The 20,993-nt window shown below is 40.5% G+C and overlaps 2 protein-coding genes across 6 annotated transcripts in view; one reads left to right on the plus strand and one right to left on the minus strand.

Annotated features, from left to right (window-relative positions):
* Nucleotides 1–19,359, plus strand: part of rgs6 (regulator of G protein signaling 6) — an 86,247-nt gene extending 66,888 nt beyond the window's left edge. Inside the window, exons 7-20 of one of the 2 annotated variants that reach the window (XR_012180692.1) lie at nt 102–166; nt 410–486; nt 2,229–2,310; nt 2,494–2,568; nt 2,804–2,905; nt 3,939–4,000; nt 8,097–8,207; nt 9,970–10,095; nt 12,720–12,906; nt 13,807–13,896; nt 14,676–14,729; nt 15,002–15,160; nt 16,906–17,027; nt 19,281–19,359. Coding sequence is in view for 1 of the 2 variants with exons in the window: in XM_073492818.1 (XP_073348919.1) it covers nt 102–166; nt 410–486; nt 2,229–2,310; nt 2,494–2,568; nt 2,804–2,905; nt 3,939–4,000; nt 8,097–8,207; nt 9,970–10,095; nt 12,720–12,906; nt 13,807–13,896; nt 14,676–14,729; nt 15,002–15,052 (1,082 nt within the window). In the remaining variant the exon portion in view is untranslated. Of the gene's footprint in view, nt 1–101; nt 167–409; nt 487–2,228; nt 2,311–2,493; nt 2,569–2,803; nt 2,906–3,938; nt 4,001–8,096; nt 8,208–9,969; nt 10,096–12,719; nt 12,907–13,806; nt 13,897–14,675; nt 14,730–15,001; nt 16,374–16,905; nt 17,028–19,280 lie in introns of those variants that run through there. The other variant, XM_073492818.1, reaches the window with a different exon arrangement.
* The window catches only part of lama2 (laminin, alpha 2), a 147,776-nt gene continuing 144,619 nt past the window's right edge, over nt 17,837–20,993 (minus strand). For all 4 annotated transcript variants that reach the window (XM_073492815.1, XM_073492814.1, XM_073492816.1 and 1 more), the window contains 3 exons: nt 20,780–20,910; nt 19,287–19,506; nt 17,837–19,177 (listed from right to left, as the gene is read on the minus strand). In XM_073492815.1, the coding sequence (XP_073348916.1) occupies nt 19,017–19,177; nt 19,287–19,506; nt 20,780–20,910 (512 nt within the window). In that variant the 3' untranslated portion in view covers nt 17,837–19,016. The remainder of the gene's footprint in view (nt 19,178–19,286; nt 19,507–20,779; nt 20,911–20,993) is intronic.

Consider the following 20,993-nt stretch of genomic DNA (forward strand, 5'->3'; position numbering starts at 1 on the left):
GCAGGTACATTGAGGATGAAGGGTGCATGGATGAGTGGATGAATGGCTGGAGCAGGGTGTGTATGGTGATAACACTTGGTCTTCGATCCTCTCTCACTCAGCTATCTACCTGTGCAAGCGGACCATGCAGAATAAGACCAGGCTGGAGCTGGCAGATTATGAGGCGGTGAGTGCTGGACTGCTCCTCTAAACTATATCTTCTTGGTATTGATCTGTGTGTCAAGGCTGGGGCAGAAAAACACAACCTCTTAAAGGTCGGATTTGTGTGCGTCCGTGATAATATGAGCTATAAACTGCATCTTAAAACTGTCAAATATCATACATTTGATCTGGTTTGAATGTGATTTTTTTTTTTTTTTTTTATCCGTGGAGATTTTTGATCATAACATCTCTATCTTCTGTCTAACAGGAGAACCTAGCCAGGCTGCAGAGAGCCTTTGCCAGGAAGTGGGAGTTTATCTACATGCAGGCTGAGGCCCAGGTCAAGTAAGTGCGCTCGGTTACCACGGCAACACGTGAAACTACAATGCACAGGGTAATGTCACTCACACCTCAGGTAAAAGATAAACAATACAGAACAACCTCAATGTGACCCTCCATATCACGAGCGCTGAGTGTTCCTGACAGGCTCCATTAACCCTCCCGTAATAGAATTTCTTACATTACCTATCCGGTGTTGTCGGGGCGCTGCAGGTCTACTGCTTTATGCTCCTGAGGTAGATGACATGATAAATCCTTTTTTTTTTTAAACCAGCAACGATAGACAGTATGCTTACATATGGAGAGTGGAAAATGGAGACAGAAGAGGGAAAAAAGGAAGGGGAGATGGATACCTGCATTTACTGAAGACCTCTTTGATTTATTTATGGATATACACTCAAACCGAGGGGGATAACATGTTAAAGTAAGAACATTGTAAAATCTAATGCAATCCAATACAACAACTGTTCGTGTTCAGTTTTGACACTTTGACAAGTTTATTAATAAAGTTCAAGTCTGCAGTGGTTTTGAACTCGAATGCATTTTATCGAGAGGTGTTTTGTTAATGTTTTGCCCGCAAGATTTACTTTGATGAGGGGGCGGAAGAATATTAGAAACACATTTCAATGCAATGCATCCCAGTCCTCCAACTACTAACCTGCGCCGTGAGGTGATTTGTTGCACAGAACTATCTGAGAAACACACTGAACTGTCTGGAAAAGGCAGGTGAAGAGAGCGCCAGCAGAGCCAGTGGGTAAATCAAACTCTTGCTGAAGTTAGCTGAGAAAAGAGTGAAAACATGTTTAACATCGAAGTAAAGCCTTCAGTTTTATTCTTTGCTCTTCTTTCAATGAAATATACCTTCCAGCTCTTGTATAACTGATGCTACCAGCATCAAAGATAAACTCTAAGGAGCTGCCATTGTTGTTTTTAAACTAACTGCCGCCTATCTTGCTGGTAGTCACACCCGTAGTTGCCGCCTCTAGCAGCCAGTACTTCCTGAAAGGACACTGATTGGTAGCAGGACTGCTGTACTGGATTGCATTAGATTGTTTAGGTGTACCTAATAAGTGGCCAGGGTGTATTCAGATACTTAAATATCACACTCAAAAACGCTGTTATAAGTGAAGTCCTGCATTCATATGTTTTTTGAAGTAAAAGTAAAAATCTCCCCTTTAAAATGGCCTCTGTACATGTTGCATTTATCCACATTATATTATTGTTTTATTATTATTGATGCTTTTTTGTGTAAATACCAAATTTATATTGCTTTCGGTCGAGGTGGTGCTACTTTTTTACCGCTGTTGTAAGATATCACGTTTTGCGTGTAAATTCTTCAGTTGAATGTTTACTATAGCTGTTAAATTATTAATGTCATGAAGTGCAACTGACATTTTGTAAAGTAAAAAGTTCTTAACCTGTGTAAATGTTTTTATTTACTTTGCACTGTTGGTTAAATTGTGGTAGCGGGGGACTACAGATGCTGGACAAACCATCATCATTGCACAAAGGAACGCTACAGATTTATCCATAGAGCAGACCACTGTGTCACACACAAAAGGGATCATGCCAAACCCTGGAGCACATCAGCTTCGATACTGTTAAAAACTGATGGACGTATAGACTTTATAATCTCCAGACTATCTCTTCCCTTCTTATCCCTCCACCCTGATTCAACTGCCACCTCTAATTCTGATGCCAGGAAAGCCGTGTGCCGTCTTTCTCACACTGACTGATCTCATCCGCAGGATCGACAGGAAAAAGGATAAAACCGAGAGGAAGATCCTCGACAGCCAGGAGAGAGCCTTCTGGGACGTCCATAGACCCGTGGTAAGCCTCTGTCTGCTGCGAGATAGATTGTAGCCGCCTACCTCGTCTTCCTTCCACATATTTTCTGTTTTCCCTGCTCTCTTGGGTTTACTGTGAAATAAAGCAGATATACCTGAAATGTAAGACTGAATATCACCATTGTTGACTGTAATAATGTTTTTTTCTACGCTCATGCTTCTCCAGCCTGGATGTGTGAACACAACAGAGATGGACATCAGGAAATGTAGACGCATGAAGAACCCTCACAGAGTTAAGAAGGTATAAAGTATTTTTTTTTATTAAAGCTTCACTTACTGATGTCTTTTTTCTTTAATGAGATTTACTTTACTTTAATTTTTGAACTGCTGAAATGTTATCCCTCTTATTTTACAACACTGTGGCCATCTTGGCAGCTGTTTGCAAGCTTTATCTAAACTGCAGGGAAATAATAAGTGCACATTTTCTCTCTCCATGACTTCTTCCACTTCTGTCTCGTCACGTTCAAACGGCCCAGTCAGTGTACGGTTTGGCAGAGGAGGGAACACAGTGTCAGAGTCCCATACACACTCCCTCGCACCACTGCAGGAAAGGTACCAAGGAGGATGTGGAGAAAGAGGTAAAGAATCTGACGAATATGCAAAAAAAAAAAAGATCGATTCACCTCGAGAAAAAAGATCTATATTTGTTCTGGGCTGTATAATGTTTACTCATACAGAAGCATTGAAGAGAAGATTGATTGCCTCCCCAATACATTTTTTTTTACAGAAGCCCTGAGAGGCAAAAAAAAAAGTCTTGCTTTCCTGTGTTTATGACCTAAAAGCAAGTGGAAAAAGGGTTTTGCCAGATCCTTAATTTTTTTTTTTTTTTTATCCGTAAAACAGCTTCACATCATCATTTTTCAAAGTAACATTTTTTCATTTGTAAGTTGTAAAAAAAAAAAAAAAAGGTGTGATGGAAAAAAAGATTATCTTGTTAAGAGTTGTGGAAAATTTTGTGCAAAATAATCTTGAAAAACAGGTTTAAATACAATTTGAGAAAAAAGATGAGGAAACATTAAAAATATATAATCTTGAATAAAATTTTTTAAAATATTTTCATCTGTGAAAGCAGGTGAAAAAAGTTTGTAGAGGTGAATGAGGTGGCAAAAAAATTCCACAGGGGACAACATTTTCTTGAAATTCTTATCTGTGAAAACGGTTAAACGAAAAGTTTGGCCGGATGATCATCATTTTGTGTTTGCAGACTATTTTCTCGCTTGCCTCTCAGTGCTTCTGTACTTTACACTTTATGTTAAAAGGTCAAATTTTGGACAGTTGTATTGCTTTCAAGCACAGAGGGAGATAAATTATAACCACAAAAGAACACTGGCAGACAGAAAGCTGGACAACCAAAAGCAACAGGATGCATCTTGCTCATGGGAAAATTGGTCTTAATTGCATGAAAATTATCAGCAACATTTTTACTGAGGCTGCCAACCAACTCGAAAATGGTCTTGTTTGTTTATACATTTCTATTTTAGCAACACCAGGGTGCACATGTGCTGCAATTATACACTTTCAGAAAATTCCAGGCACGTGCTGTATAATTTTGTTTGCTGTTCTCTTACAAAACCAGCATGAACAAACACAGACTGTCATCTTCTCTTTCAGATCATATTCCTGAACGCTCAGCTAGATCGTCACTGTATGAAGATGTCCAAAGTTGCTGAAAGGTACAGGAAATTCTCCTCTCAGCTGCACTAAAAATACTGCACGCCGTGACAAGCATGTCTAATCTTTATCTTTTCAATCTACACATTATGTTAGCGGAGGAGGACACGCCACATTTTCTCATAAAGAGGTCGTCTGCCTGCTTTCCTGTGTTCTGTGCTCTCTCTGACCAGCTATAATCAGACAGACCTGTGCTCTGCTGACTTCCCTTTTACTTTATCTGTACTACAGCAGTGGCAGATGGAGGTAATTTGGTTTTGACACTCCACCTGAAGCTGGGTTGGTTTTAGTGTAAAGGGCTTCAGTTTCACAGCATTTGCTCTGGTGTTGTTTTGGTCTGAGGATGAATTGGGTTAGGGTTATAGGTTAAGTAGGTTGTGGTTTCTACCTGTGTTCTTGTTTTGTAATTCGGAATAGGCGTTCAAGGACAAGGCACAGGTCAGCGCATGTCATTCAGCATGCAGGTCACTGGCAGCCTGCGGACAAGAGAACTATAAAAAGAGGTCCAGTGACCAGGATTAGATAAATAAGTATGGGTTCTGCTAAAATCTCCATCTTATCAAATAACTTCTCTGGACAGTCCTAAAAATGTTATAACATCATTACTTTTATTAAAAATAAGTGAAAAGATTCTACCATTGCAGTAGAAATATTTCAACCTGCTGTCATTAAAAATGAGGGCCTGACTGATAAATCACTTGGCTTTTATTATTGGATGATATTGATCTATTGCAGATATATCGTATCAGCTTATGTGTTATCCGATAGGCACAAAAGATGCTTGGGGTAATTAACAATTATTGAATTCCCAGAGAAGTTTACTGTGCCTCCTTGACACATCTTTGTGTGTTTGATCACCACATTTGAGGGATCATTGCAAAATGTATGGTTATTGGTCAATATATCTAAATCTGAAGCTTTTCCCTTCAATAAGTTTTGTCCAGGCTGCAATAATCATCCAATTTTTAAGTAACATAGGCATCTGGACCCTCAGGGGGGTTACGAGTTAATTTCCAGGGATCCCCAGATAGTTGTGTGGATAAAATAATAAAGTTTAGACTCAGGAATAGATTTTACATTACATTGCCTGTACCAGTCATATAATTTGTCTTTAAAATAGATTTCAGTGTCAGTGCACAAGAGTTATGATTTTTTTTCTAATCATTTTAGCTCTTTCAGGATGTTGTGAGTTAAAGGTTGTATTTGTAAGAAAAGTTGATTTTTGAGTCTCGCTCAAAAACGCTTTGGGATTGTAGGACGGGTCGGCCGCCATCCCAAAGCGTCATTACTCGACAAGTTGGGAATCAGACTCAAAATCAACTTTTCTTACAAATAGCACCTTTAAATGTCCCGGCGCAGGGGTTTGGGGGACTGGAACACCAACCGGAATTTTCTTGGGCGGTCGCAACTCAAAAAGGTTGAGAAAACCTGCTCTTGGAATAAGTGTCCGTATCTTAATACAACCAAAAATATTAACATTTGCTGCACTAGAATCAACAGAATTGCTGGTGGACGTTAATTTGCTTTAGAAGCTGTTAAAAATGTCACTTTGCTGGAGTATGTTTCACTTGTTTAAATAAAACGTAAAGCTTCAGTAAAGACAAAAATGAACTAATGCAGTAAAAAGCACTGGAGTAGGTGGTTGGATCAGGCATTCAAGGAGAGATTGATAATATCAGAATAGGCATTAGGGCCTCAACAGCCTCAAAGCAAACATCCCAAGCTTCACAAATGTTAGCTGTATTTGTTGTATTTAATGTGGGCTTATTTTTTTGAATTTTATCCGTCTTATCTATAGTGCAAGAGAGACACGAAGCATATGTATGTGTGTGCCGGTGTCTGGTCCTATCCCTCCCCTCTCCAGTGTTTGCTTGTCCTATCCTCTGCTCAGTGGGACAGGACAGACATTACTTCCCAGCAGAGCAAAGATGTGTGATTACTGCTGCGCTGCTCTGCCTCTCTGACCCTTTAACCTCCCGTCTTCATGCACCGAGCTGAGTGTAATTGATGCTCCACCAAGCGGAGAGTTTGGGGGCATTTATCCAAACACTTCAAGAAACGGCATGCCAAAACAACATCGATCATGGCGGACGACAACATTAAAAATGACCAGTATTATAAACCCATTTAATCACCTCACATTTAGAGTTATTTGTCAATCATAATCACTCTGTGGGGTCAGTAAACATATGAGGCTACTGTAGGTTGGAATGTTTTCTGTCAAGGATCCAGCTGTTATGGAAAGATGAGCTGCTGAAACTAAATATGATAAATGTGTTGACTGAACCTCTGCAGGTAGAGAAACACTTCCAAACATGTGGGCGTGCTGCAGCTACATGCTCGGTTTACTTTTACTGTAGTGCCGGATCTGGTCTCTGCAGTCTCAACAGTGTGTCATTAAACTCTTGCTACTTTGTGTAAATGGATGTATGTAAAGAGAAATAAATATCATATGATGTGTCGATATCATCGGGCATCCCTACTGAACTACAGTAGGGATGCCCGATGATATCGACACATCATTGGTATCTGCTTTAAGATGTCTACCAGTGAACAGAAGATGAAGCTTTAATAATGCGCACGCAACACTTTTGTTGTTTCTGTTTTGGATTTTGGGTTTGGATTTCAGCTTTTTGTTATCAAAGCTTGCTTTTTGTTTCGTTACTTGTCTGCCTGTGTGTCTGCGTTTGGGTTCCCCTTTGTTTAACCTTGACAAATATGATAAGAGGGAGGCTTGATGATATGTTAATTCCACGACAGGAGAGACTTGATGTTCTCTGCATTTAGGCAGGATAAAAAGTGCATATATTACGCATATTGGCATTGGAAATGGTTAAAATGAGTTGGAAAGAATTAGCATAATAGATATCAACAAAAATCCAATATTGTGTATCCGCAGATGGAACCTGAGTGCAAGCACAATCGCAGATCCAAAGCTCTACAGCTGTTTTAGCACATCTGAGTGCTCAAAAAGTCTTTTTTGACAATACACAGTGGGAAGAAGCCTGGAGATGTTCACTGCCCAGTCACAGGCAGGCTCTCATAAGATGAAGCTTTCACTTCCAGCTAGATAGTTTACTTTTATTCTCGTTGGAGGTTTCAGCCTAAGGATGCAAGCTACCAAAGTTTGCAGATAATAATTTCCTTTTGTGGGTTTTTGGCATATTCACTTGTTTCTAGATGCTCTTAAATCTTGTTTGGCTCATTTTATGTTGTACTCATGAATGATTTTCTTGCAACTAAACGTGCTCTGCATAAACACCCAGACAAACTCTGACTGAAGGCTGTAATGGATTCTGTTCATGCTGTCGCTGTCCAGGGTCCTGATGCTCTCGTTGCTTTGTGCACGACTCCTGCAGACTTCAGTTTGCTCTAATGATTGCATGTCTTTGTCTGACATCCTCTCTTCAGTAGAGTATTGGTTTTAGTTGAGTTCCTTTATCGACTGATTAGTTAGGTTAATTTCTATCGCTAATAGTGTAGGATTATTTGTTTACTAGTTTACAAGCTCTGCAGTCCTGATTCAAAGCCTTTGGGTGCTTTTGTTTTTAGGTCTGAATACCTCAGAAGTTACACAAAAGCTTGTCTTCTGATCTACTACTAATAATTGGTCAAACTATACATTTTATGTGTTAAATTAATTTTGCTCAGGTCAGTATTATACTAACAGACGCAACAATAAATAATAAGATAAACATCACACACAGTTCTAATTCTCTACAGTAAACCAAAGGGTTCTTGTTATTAGAGGGTGTAATCTAGTTTAAATATAATAATAATAATATAATAAAGCTAGTGAAACTCCTTCCAGCAGCAGGATTATACGGCTCTGTGTCTCAGAGGAAGTGTTGAGCAGATTTACTTTTTGCTCTCCTTTAAATAACTCGAAGTTGTTCCTCACAAACCGGCATAATCCGTTTACTTCTAATTTAATTCTGAAAACCTTTAAGTCACAATTATCAGGCAAACAGAAGAATCGCATCGGACAAATGGTCAAAATGTTACTGTTCAACTTTATCTGTAAACTTTTCACAAGCTGTGCCTTCAACACCTTCTATCATCTGTCCCCTGTGTTGTGTGTGTTTGTCGGTGTGTCAGCCTGATAAGCTACACCGAGCAGTTCATGGAGTACGACCCGTTTGTGACGGCACCGGAACCGTCCAACCCATGGACCAGCGATGATCCATCTCTCTGGGATCTGGAGGCCAGGTACATAAGCAGAAAGCAAAGCAGGTTCACTTTCACAGCCGGTGAACATTTCCCAAAAAAAACAGTTGATTGTAATCATTACGGTCTTTTTAAATTGAATATTGACTCATTCCTTTGTTTGTCACCAAAACATCTAAAAAAATCACTGTTGTGCATCTTTCTTAATTGTTTGTGTAATTGCTTACATATCAGAACAAATTTCATTTAAACCCACTGAAAGAACTACACTACCACCCTGACAGAAAATAAGGTGTCTCTCTTTGCTGTTAGTCATGAAGTTGTTGGCAGGTGACTGGCTGCTTGGGGAAAAATAAAATCCCTTTCACGCACTATAAAATGCTCATAACACTGAAGTTATGTTTAATTCTTGTGCAATAATATTTCACTTTTGGACTGTTTGTGTCGCCTCACTTTGATTTCTGGCTGAAGATATTCTCAGCTGCTTGAGCTGTGTGAAGTCTGATAAATGTCCTCGGGTGATGTCACTTGTATGGAAGTCCTGAGAGGCAGATGGGGGGACGAAATTGTGGTGATCCATTTTCTAAGTCTGATCTCAGTTGTTTTCTCTCGCGTGTCTACGACTCTAGAACAGGTGAAAAAAAGGTTTCTCTGAGATAATCTCCCTAAATTCCTTAATTTCTTTTTTTTTTCATCTGTAAAACAGGTGGAAGAATAATTAGAAATAAGATAATTTTTCAAAGCTTTTTTTCATCTCTAAAAACAAATCTGTTCACAGGTGTTAATCTAAGCCAAACTATGATAAGCTATTTAAGCTATGACTGAATTAAGTATTTTGCATCATATCTCCTGAACCAAACATGATAACACAGAAAAGGTGATGTCTACCCCTATGTTTTGATGGACGAGGATTACAGTGATACCATATACAACATCATAAATTGTTCAGGTGAAGAGTTGATGCTGAATTCAGTTACGTTGTGAGGGGGAAACTAGTGACCATTTTGCGACGGGAACACATCAGCTACAATGCCCATTAACATGTTGACCCATGAGGTGAAACTGGTGTGTATGGACTGTGCCTGTGACATGAAATACAATAAAACACATCGCTGCAGTAGAAAAAAAAAATGGTTCCAGTCCAGCACTGGATCTTTATGGCCAATTACTTTGAGTGATTGGCTATTTTCTGAAGTAGTGAGGGGAAATTCAGAGGTCAGTCAGCTTACTTGATCAATTCAAATCAAATAATCCCCCTCGGTTTATGTGTTACAGAGAAGTATTGACCAATCTCAAATTATTGATCATCCATTGAAATGTTATCCAGAGGTGTGAGGGTAATGAACTAAAGTATTACTTCTTTTAGAAAGCGGTCACAGCTCTCAACAAGTTGCACTGTGCTCTGCGCTCCTGACCTGCCTGAATTATGCAGGAATTAATTAGAGAAGACATGTAATCATTGTGCCTAATGTAGCTTAATAATTCAGATGAATTGATTAATTGCAGAAGGGGATGAAATATATCACCCGCAGAGATTAAAATGATTGGATTTCGGATGAACGTTCCAGACGCCAATATCACATCAGAATCAGCCCGTTGAGACGTCTCAGAGACCAATCGAATTTTAGGCTTTTAATGTCTTATCCCTTCCTCTGTATTCATCTGTCAGCCCTCCCCTCACTGAGCATTTCTCCACTATAATACAATCTTTTCTAATCTCTTTAATCTTGACCTCCCTGCAGAAGCTTCAGGTGGATGTTTATGCCGCCTCTCTCTCTCTCTTTCTCCCTCCATCCTCTCCCAGTAAGGAGCCCAGTCAGCAGCGGGTGAAGAAGTGGGGTTTCTCTCTGGAGGAGGCCCTGAAGGACCCGGCGGGACAGGATCTCTTCCTCAAGTTCCTGGAATCAGAATTTAGCTCAGAAAACCTGCGGTGAGCACACGGGACGCTTTAAAAATCATCTCCAACACTTATATGTTATGTTGATTTTAGAATTTTTAAAATAGCTTTTCTTAACACGCTGTGCTTCAGTGAGACAAAGAGAAACCACGTGGTGCACAGCGGTGGTGCATTTTACGTTAAGTGTTTGTGAATAAATAAAGGAAGGTAGTATTGTTGAAGCCAACATATGGTTCTGTGTAAATTTCCAGCAGCACTTTTTGTGCTTTTGTCAGATTATGAGTGGAGGATAACAGTTCTTCAAAAGCTCTCACTGCTCTGGAAATAGACAGAAAACACATATCTTGTTGTTATCCCTATTGTTCCAACCTACAATTGCAACCCACTTGCACAGTGTAAACATGGGCAGAAGCAAATCAAAATGGAACAATTTTCCAGTTCCTGGTTGTTTGGGCGATCTGTAAGTTGAACACACAAAGAAAAGAACGCCACACACAGCAATCTGAATGTGATCAACACAAAACTCCAGGAGAAACAGGGGCTGGGAAAAGGATCCTGTTGAGCTGCATTGTTATACAGATGATGCATCTGTAACCTGGTTTCTCGGAAAGGAATGTGTCCCTAAACAATTAATTTACATGGTGGAAATATTCCCAGCAATAGTGGAGGAGATTCAAATTCATATTTTGCTATCCTGACAAGCATCGGGAAATGGTCAAACTATCGTACATTATGGCATCATTGATCGTACATCACACAGAGGGCTAAATTATCAACTGACCATCAACCATCCATTCATCCTCTCACCGTCATCTCTTCATTTTACAGTTGAAAATCAATCGCTGCTCCTCCGCAACATTAGATAAACACTCACACACACTCACATACACATTCATACACATCCAGGCCCCCGGCAGCCAAAGATAACGTACAGCAAGCAAACAGCAGCAGCATGGATAATCACCCATATCCCATAAATCAAAACAGTGGAGGGAGTCCCTCGCAGCTGTTAGAGATGACCCCTGTTTGTGTGTGTGTGCTTATACGTGTGCTAATGTGCGAGTGTCTTTTTCCTGTAATGTAATGAGGTTGTTGATTTCACAGACTTGTTGTTCATTGATTCAGTACAAATATTAAATCCATCCTTCATTTGGACGTAGAGATTCATGGACTACATCACATTTAGGCCGTTTGCAGCAGAGCAGCAATAAGTGGTTCTGATGTGAGGGGAGGAGTGAGGAGGGGGGTGGAGAGCCTCGCTCATCGAGCCCGGGAATGAACTGCGAGAGATAGCATGGAGGCTGTCGATACTACCGGGCTACAGAGGGAGATAACACACACACACACAGTACGAGAGGGAGAGCACACACCCTTATCACCTCTCACCTCTCGGCTGTCCCACCAGCCTCCTCACCCCTCTCTCCTCTTTTCCGGACCTTTAATTGCTTTTGCTTTTATGAGGGAGCTTTTGGAAGAGCACTACTGATGGAGAGAGTGACAGTGAGTGAGGAATATATGGAGGGAGAGGGCGAGGCAGACCCCAGAGGTGTTTTTCTCTATATTTTTCAACCAGTCCACAGATCAATAATAGATATAAACTCATATTGGAGTCAGCCTGTGGCTCTCTGCTGCCTCTGGTGTTAAACACAGTTCATGGCCCTGTATAAGTGCTATCTTATACTGGAGAGTCTGAAAAAGCCAGAGTGAGTTATCTAAAATGAATGACTTAAAATGTTAAACTTTGCTCTTTTTCTGTGGGAACTCAGATAGATTTGATAGATTCTGAATGCTTTAAATAGCCTGATCATCTGCAGGGCAGGCAGCTTGCTTTAAGACCACCTTGTAGGTGCTCGCAGCATTAAAATCAATGTGCTGTGTTCCTCTGTTTCATTTGCTTTTACAGGTTCTGTAGCGCTTTTGCTCTAAAAATGTTCATCTAAACAACTCAGTTAAACATGCTGTCGAATTAGATTTACTGTGTCAAATGTATGCAAAGTTACTGACTTTGAATTTTGCTAGCGTCATGTTAGCTGTCAGGCTAACAGTTGAGCCAAAGGAGTTCTGTGAGCTGAGAGGACAGATTACCTCCCGTTGCCAAGTCGTATCTAAGGTTCTTTTCTTTTTACGGGAGCAGGGAACAACATTTTCATTGCGTAGGAACCTTATGGGATTTTAATTATTGTTCCAGCTGTTAGTCAAACCCAGATCTGAGGTGATGGCTGGTGAAGAACTTCAGGTTTTTTCAAATCTGGCTCTTCTGCCCTAAAACAAACACGATTTTACTTAAAATGCGACGTTAATTTACAAAATGAACATCATGCTGTCTTGAAGAAGACCTGAAACTTACAATTGAGACCATAAACTTGTTAGGAAACTGTTTACTGAGGTAATAAATCACGTGAGAAGTAGGGTCATTTTCTCATAAGCTTACATACAATCAGAGTTTCTTTTTGAAACCAGTGGAGTCCCCTCCTGCTGGCTATTAGAAACAATGCAGGTTTGAGGCGCTCTCCGTTGGCTTCACTTTCAATCTTGGAATCTCCGTCCAGTCGCTGTATACTGTCTGTGGGTTGACCCAGAAAATTTAACTGGTGAAATTTTTTAACCTTAAATAAATCCTATCATACCATCTGAGGTGAGTTTGATTTGTATTGCAGGTTCTGGTTGGCGGTGCAAGACCTGAAGAGGATGCCGCAGCAGGACGTGGCACAGAGGGCGCAGGACATTTGGGCTGAATTCCTGGCGGAGGGAGCACCCAGCTCCATCAACCTGGACTCTCACAGCTACGAACGCACGAGCCAGAACCTGAAAGACCCCGGACGATACTGCTATGAGGACGCGCAGGTGAGCAGACGCAAGACACAGGAAAGGAAGGGAAGAAGGAATAGTCATGCAGAGGAGTTCATGTGAATTTATCTCCATGGTTCATCAAATCAGTCAAATTCTCATTACACGGGCCTCTAGGGTTGTGCAATAACAATGATATTAAAGTGTTTCTCATTTTGCTGTGGACCCCACTGTAAAACCAAGAGGGAATCCACTTTTAACATTCACAGTTTTATGAAACACTTCACGGTAAAATTGAAGAGAAAGTGACTCCAATCCCTTTAAAACCTCATTTACACCCTCACACAGACAAAATATCTGCCACTGACACACATTTGTCAATTACATTCAGTGAGCGAGCGAGAAAGTAATCCTTGTTCTTAAAGGAAGAGTTAAATAGAAATTTAGTCAGTATCTACTATTTCTTAGTGCTCTTACTGGAACTATTCAGAATGGATATGTCACCCCTTTAATTTATATCTCCTCCGGTGGTCCGGTGTCAGTGCTGCAGCTTCAGAAACTCTCTTGTCTGCCCCATTTGTCTTTCTTACACGCTTCACCAGTATCAACTAATGGGTTTATATTGTGGAGTGATTTCTAGAGAATTCGCCTCACTGGGATATAGATAAGGTTGGTGGGGGATGGGTGGTGTCTATCAGATTACCTCTCCTGTTACAGGCTTTAAGAAGAGTTTAAAAAATAAAAGGAAAAGATTTCTCCTGTCAGATAGCTAGTAAAGTGCTGCAACCGTCTTTCTCCCTCAGTGACTGCCTCCTTTAGTTTACCGGCTGAGTTTGCAGGTTTTGTACATCATTAGCACAGAGCCATACATATACAGATGAATACCTTCCTCCTCCTGGCTAATATTTAGACCTGTGTCTCCCCTCTCTGCTTCTCATCCTCACCCTCTCCATTCAGGACCACATCTACAAGCTGATGAAAAGTGACAGCTACGCGCGCTTCCTGCGCTCCAACATCTACCAGGACCTGCTGAATGCGAGGAAGAAAGTAAGCGAGTGTCCGTGTTTGTCATCATCTCGTGGGTAAATGAGCCCAGGGGCAATTTTAACTTCTCCTCAACTATTTGGATACAATTTTTATGTAGGTAATGTTTGTATTTGTGCTCTGCTTGTTAACAGTCATTGAATGTTTTTACAAGCAATGTTAGAGTCACAAGATTGATTGAAATAATGACACAAGCTACCCTGCGAGCTACAGACAACAAACATACTAAATGTTTGTCAAAACAATGGTCATCAAAATGAGACCAATTTAAATTTATAGACATAAAGTTTTAGACAGTGTGAGGAAAAAACTGTTTATGAAAACACTGAGCATGTTTACAAGACCACAATAATGTGATAACTGGGAATAATCAGGTTATGATAATATGATTTGACGTGACGTAAACTTTATTGTCTGTCCCAACAGTGACAGAAATTCTCCTTTGACAAGAAAACAATAAAACACATTTAAGACACATTTAAAACCTACAAAAGGGGACTGTCAAAACAGCAACTGAAAACGGGGTGATTCACCCCAATAATGAAAAAAATAAACATATTTTCTCACTGACCTCGCCATGAAGCAGCAATGTGGAAAGGCAAGTGCTAAATGTTGCACAACTTTCACGATTCTTGCATTAAATTGCTTTGACAACTTCTAAAAACCGTTTTCGATTTGAAAGTTCGGCCCAAATTTGTATGAGATGCATGCAAATACGTCGAAGCTTTGATGACTGAAATGTTAAAATCCCCCCAACGTTTTATTTTCCTGTGACTCTCCAGCCTGAAACAGAGCAGGGGCGACGCACCTCCCTGGAGAAGTTCACTCGCAGTGTGGTGAGTGTCCCGTTGCTTCTGCTTTCAACCTCTTAAACTGCATTCATCAGTATAAATTGTTAATGCGCGCACAGCTGTTGTAACACATCCCAGCAAAAAGAAAGACTCAATATTTGGGAGCAAAACTGGGAGCAAAGGAGGAGACACATTTCCTGCAGACCACTGTTTCTTTTCTCTCACTTTTCCTCCCACACTGAATCACAGACTTTTAACTAGAAGGCACTTTGACAGCTGTCTCCCTCACCTCCCCTGCTCTGTCTGCCTCCCACCAGGGCAAGTCACTGACGGGCAAACGTCTGACGGGCCTCATGCAGTCGTCCTGACAAGGCCTGGATGACGAGTAGGAGGAACCATACCCAGAAGAGTTGCTTACCCCCAGGGAGCAGGTGGAAAAGGACCCTGGGGTGTTTGGGCGTGGCTGCGGGAGGCGGGTGAGGGCGCCAAACAAGCCTCGACTGCTGGACTGGACCGCCACCACGTTTTAAAAATCACCTCGGAGCAATTCAAGAGGACTGACATCATGCAATAAGTCACCAGACCTGACACCAGGACAGTGCTGTCACAGTGTAGAGGATAAACAATGCTACTCTTCTTAGGAGGTTTCTACTCAGAAGCCTGCGCCACACCGGGCTTCGTTGTTTCTTCTCTTGTTGTGTTTCTCTACTATCTACACTCATGTTAATATGGTAGCTGAAGAGGCTATCGCTTTAATTTCAGTGATATAAACATGGAATGCTTGAATGCTGTCAAAATGAGACTTAGAGTAATGCTGTAGCTAGCTGTTTTATCTCACGTCATTCACTAGGATGATACAAGGGATGACGAGGGTTCACACTAAACATCTGCACTCTTTAACTGAACTTCTGCTCGACCTTCACCCTGACTACGTTTACATGAACAAAATAGGATGTTTTTTTGCCCTTATTCCGTAAAAAAAAGAAATATATTTTTTTTAAATGTAAGTTACGGCTAAAAATGGCAACACAAATTAACAAGTTTGCCAATTTCACATCTCCACAATGAAAATCAACTGCCAGTTCACGACCAGGAAATAACTGTTATTGTTACCGTGACGTCAAAGTGATTTAGGGTGTCTGCTAGAAGATGTTTACATGCTTTAATTTTCAAAAAGCACATAATTTTTTCCAATATTGTCCACTGCTGCAGCACCTCTATTCACCCTTTGTCTGAACGCTCCGTTTTCAGTGCCTGTTTCTTTAAGGCAGCGTGATATTTTCACAGTATTTATCCAGCACAGAAACCGGCTTTATATTTAAAAAAAGATGTGGAAATCTCACTTTCTCAAATATGGGACCTTAAATCGGAAAGCGATATTCAGAATGAAGCTTTATTCAAATCAAGAATATTGTCATATTCTGAATAATCGTTGATAACTAGTGTGCATGTAAACGTAGTCACTGACACCAGTCAGAACTGGTGCTTTAATGGTGGAGCAGGTGGAGCAGTACACCGACTTTTTATCATGAGAGCTTTTTGATCAACCTATTAATGTGGGATGACGCAAGATTAACAACCTCTGTGTGGTTTAGTTGGTTAGAAAGTGTGTTTACATTTCACATAATTATCTTAATTATCATACAGCAGAAACTGTCATTTACAGACTGATTGACAACTTGTATAATTTCTCCTACGAGAGTAGGTCGCTCCTGGAAAACAGGAAATGATTATTTTTTAAACATCTGGCAGCAGTAGGTGTTTTTGGAGCGTCAACACTTGCAGAAAACCCAACATAAAGTGTTGGTACAGGCACAAAAGGATCTATTCTATATCTATTTCTTACATTACCTCACATGAAAAAAACTAATTTCATGTATTTCCACTGCCACTGTCTACTTTTAGCATGCATTTCTCAAAGACTTGTAACAACCGCACTGAACAGACAGAGGTGTAATCTTGTCGTCACAAAAAGAGACGGACCAGTCGATCATTTTACAATAACAGTTGTATGACTTTCAAACGAGTGAGCTGATTTAATGTTAGGCTTTATTCTATTCTTCTGAACATTCCACTTCAGGCGGCCACAACGAGGTTTAGTGAGCTGACCGCTAACCATTCTTCACCTTATGTAAAGAGGACCACAATAATAAAAGGGGAATGCACAACAAAGAGGGGGGATTTCTGCCGTTATTTCATGTGTGTCTGTTAATTCCTCCAGGAGCTGCAAAGAAATTCCTCTTTACATCACATGAAATGGGAAACATGTCGAGTTCCAGAATAATCTGGGGTTGTGGAGCCAGACATCAGCTTTTGAACGTTGAATACTATTCCATCAAACAGGTACATTTTCACTCTTTGCAATCACATACCGCCACCTAGTGCATTTTGAGTGCAAGTGCTGGTAGTATAGGTGAAGTGTATAAGAAAACACAGTCATGGGTCATTTCTGAAAGTGCTCGAATTAATATGTTTTGTGCAAGAATTGAAATTGTAGTTAGTAAATAGTTAGAAGTGTTCACACATGGAGCTGGAAAAAAATCTCAATGTTTTAACATGATTTTACCTTGATCCTCAAATTTTAGTTTTGTGTCCTTGAATTTAATAGAACCTGGCCTGGAAAGTCAGTGAACAGTCTGTGAATTTGATTTTTAAGAGGGTGTGGGCACCCTGCTGAATGTGGTCTTATACTTATTGTTATTAGACAATATGAAAATCGCCTTGAAACTCATTTAGCACATCCAGTTGTGAAGATCTAATCCCCTCACACACAGAGCTCTCTGGCAGCTTTAAGTGGATGCCGTCTCTGTTGCTGGTTGTGCCACTCTGTCAGTAGGGGTGAACTGCAGCAGCACCACCTGCTGGAGCTTCAGGAAAAAGCAACATCAGGGTTTTTTTCAGGTTTCTTTTAAAAGTTGATCTTAACTTTATCAGTGATGAATCTTAACCCTTAAGGCTAAAATCAAGCAAAAATGTAATTAAGAATCTCATTCAGTCCCATCCAGAAACAATTTGTGGGGTTCTGACACATCCTCATGGATCAGGAGTATATGTCCACAAATGTAATTCATGATTGGCCATCATCACATTCTGCAGTTGAAAGAAGGACAGGACAATCTGTGTGATGCGATTAAGAGTATATTTCAGAAACAGCTGCTGAAGTATTTTCAGCCACACCATGCAGAACATACACTGCAATTACTGTCCCGCAGAAACCTTGTACCTTCAACTCGATATCTCAGCATTGCTGAAAAGTAACACAAGCTGCAGCTTGTGAGAAAATGTCCTGTTATATTAATCAAATCAATTGATCAAGTGTGGAATGTTAAAGGAATATTGCACCCATAAAAATGCTCTCACCCTCATGTTTGTTGAAGCATCAGTAAAGTTATCACTTCAACTACATTATTGACAGGCTTAGTTTCTATTTTCTACAATTTTACTACTTGTATTCAAGTCAGGTGGGTTAATCAAGTAGACTACGTGTAATTGCTTAGATAATTAGGTAATAAAATAAATACTGGACATGTGGACTGAGGGTTTTCTGGCTTTAGAGCCTTCAGATGTAAAACTGTCATTTTTAGAAGTCTAAAACCAGATTGTTAGCAACTTCTGTTGTTGTACAGAAGGCTGAAATGAAGTTCCACTTCATCCGTGGTTTTTGGGTGCAAAGGTAATGACATTACACTAATAACTATGCCTTATGACAAAAGGAAGCATTAGTGGAGACATGCATTAAGACTCTCAACCAATGCAGGGAACAAGGTTTATGAAGGACAAAGGTAAACAATTCACGCAAAAATATGACTTGTAATTTTTCACACTTTTCCAGAAAGGTTTGTGTAAAAAAAGGTTAAATAAAATAATTCTAAGTCTGCAAGAGGAACTGAAAAACAAAGCTGCTTTAATGTTCACATAATCACACATATTCTGCAAATATAATTAATACTGTGAGCACCTGTAACCACAGCACAGGTCTTAATACTAACGTCTTCCTTCACGTAAGACACTTTGAGGCCTTGATCTGCAGCCATGAAAAGTTTATTGACCAGAGCCTTACGATGTACATAACATCACGTGTTTTTTCTTCTTAAGACTGCACCAGGTAACTTTGCATGTTATTTGTCGCCTCAAACACACAGATGTTCCCATGTGTCTTCTGTTCAAAAGATCGCTTTTTTAGTAGTCATTTAATCACAGGTAGTCCGAGTCAGTGATACACCTGTCCGCAAACTTAATTTCAACAAATGGGATGACTTTACATTAGTTTGGTTTTGTGATTAAGGCACACGGAATCTGATTATTGTTATATAAACTACAAAAGGGGAAGCTCTAGGCGGCTACAGCGGGACAGGAGAGGGGCTGGACTCCTTTAATCTCTAGAGCCTTGTTGAAGTGCACATCCATGGTCTTAGAAGCTTTGGTGATCTTCAGGTTCTTAATGCAACCTCTGAAGGAGGTGCTGGTAGAGACAGCTGCCTGACGAACTCCATCTGAGAGAGAAATAAAACGACGACATCTCACTGCAGAGTTACATACAACATGCAGTAACATAACACAGTAAGATAAGTATTTTGTGTGTGTGTTATAATGTAGTCGTACCAGGATATCCTCCAACGTAGATGGGGTCGTTTGTGTCACATGTGTTGGAGCGTGCGTTCGGACTCTCTGCCTTGCTCTGCTTCCCGTCGACCACCAGCTCCAACCGGTGGCGAAACTTGTTGGCGGTGACGGAGTGCCACTGGCCGTCGCAGAAGCCCTGCCCCTCAGGAAAGTGCTCCGCTGTGATTCGTCCAGCTCCATTGTCAACGTTGAAGAGCAGCTAGTGGGAGGGGAAGGAATACAATAAAGAATTATCAATCTCTTGCTATCTTTTTATACTATTTATGTATCCGTTTTGTTGTGTCACCTATATACTAATGCTATATGCATAGTTAAACTTTCAAAATGGATTAAAGGAATAGTTTGACATTTAGGAAGTATGGTAAGTTTTTTGACAGAGATTCAGAGCAACGAAGTGCCACTTTTATAACAGTCTCTTAACTTTAAAGGGCTAGTTCAGGTCTTTTGATGTGGGGTTGTATGAAGTACTTATCTCTAGTCAGTGTATTTCCAATATTAGATGACCGTCAGCTCTCCCCATGTGGAGAAGCAGCGAGAAGAGCCGACAGGGAAGCAGAGCATTGTACTGTTAAACAGCACCAACAGCAAGACGTATTGAAGGCACACTTCAAAAATATATATATCTGTTTAAGTGTACACTATATTTTGAACATTTTTGGCACCTTACATTGCCATCAGACAGCCCTTTCCTTTGGCACTACATTCCCTCAACCTTACAACGTCCAGATTCCTACGCACACTTGCAGACCAGCTTTTAGGGTCAGACTTTCAGCAGCTGTTTGAGGCAATGTAAAGCACCAACAATGCTCAAAATACAGTGTACACACACACACATATATATATTTTTTAGGTGGCTAAAATACGTCTTCTGTCGGTCTTGTTTAGCAGTACAATGCTCTGCTTCCCTATCGGAGCTACTCGCTGCTTCTCCACACAGGGGGAGAGCTGACGGTCATCTACTGCAGGTGATACACTGACTACAGATACTACCTCCTACAACCCCACATCAAAAGACCTAACCTATCACTTTAAGGCTATAGCCAGCGGCTGTTTAGCTTAGCTTAGCGCCAAGAGTTGGAATTGGGTGAAACTGCCAGCCTAGCTCGCTCCAAACAAACCAAAATCTGCTCTCCAGCATCTCTAAAGTTTTTGAATTAACAGGTTTTACTATATCTCTTTGTTTAGTCTGTACAAAATGGCAAATATGACCATATGAACTGCCATTTTTCAGGGGGTGGTAGACAAGTCCCTCTAAAGCGGCTAAACTGTTGTTTTTTACATTTTAGTTTTTGTCTGGATTAAACAAATGGGATATGATGAGCTAATTAGTTAGAGGATATAGCTGCTTGTGCTTAATTATTTAACAGACAGACATGAAAGTGGTAATGAGCTCTTCATCTAACTCGCCAATTGAAAGGGAATACGTGTATTTCCCAAGATGTTGAACTATTCCTTCAGTCACTGTAATGTACCTTGCCCTGGACGATCTCTATTCCCAGTCCATCGTTGGCTTGGTTACTGATGGCCATTAGCACTCCATTGGTTCTGCTGGTTCTGAACTCCAATGCTATCGACACATCGAGACCCACTCTGTAAGAAGCAACTAGACACAGAGATAGAGAGAGATTATTGTTTACACATAGAACAAGAGAAGGAAAAAACAAAGTCTGAAAATCTACAGCAATC

Source organism: Pagrus major, chromosome 22 (genome assembly GCF_040436345.1).
Source record: "Pagrus major chromosome 22, Pma_NU_1.0".
Lineage (NCBI taxonomy): Eukaryota > Metazoa > Chordata > Actinopteri > Spariformes > Sparidae > Pagrus > Pagrus major.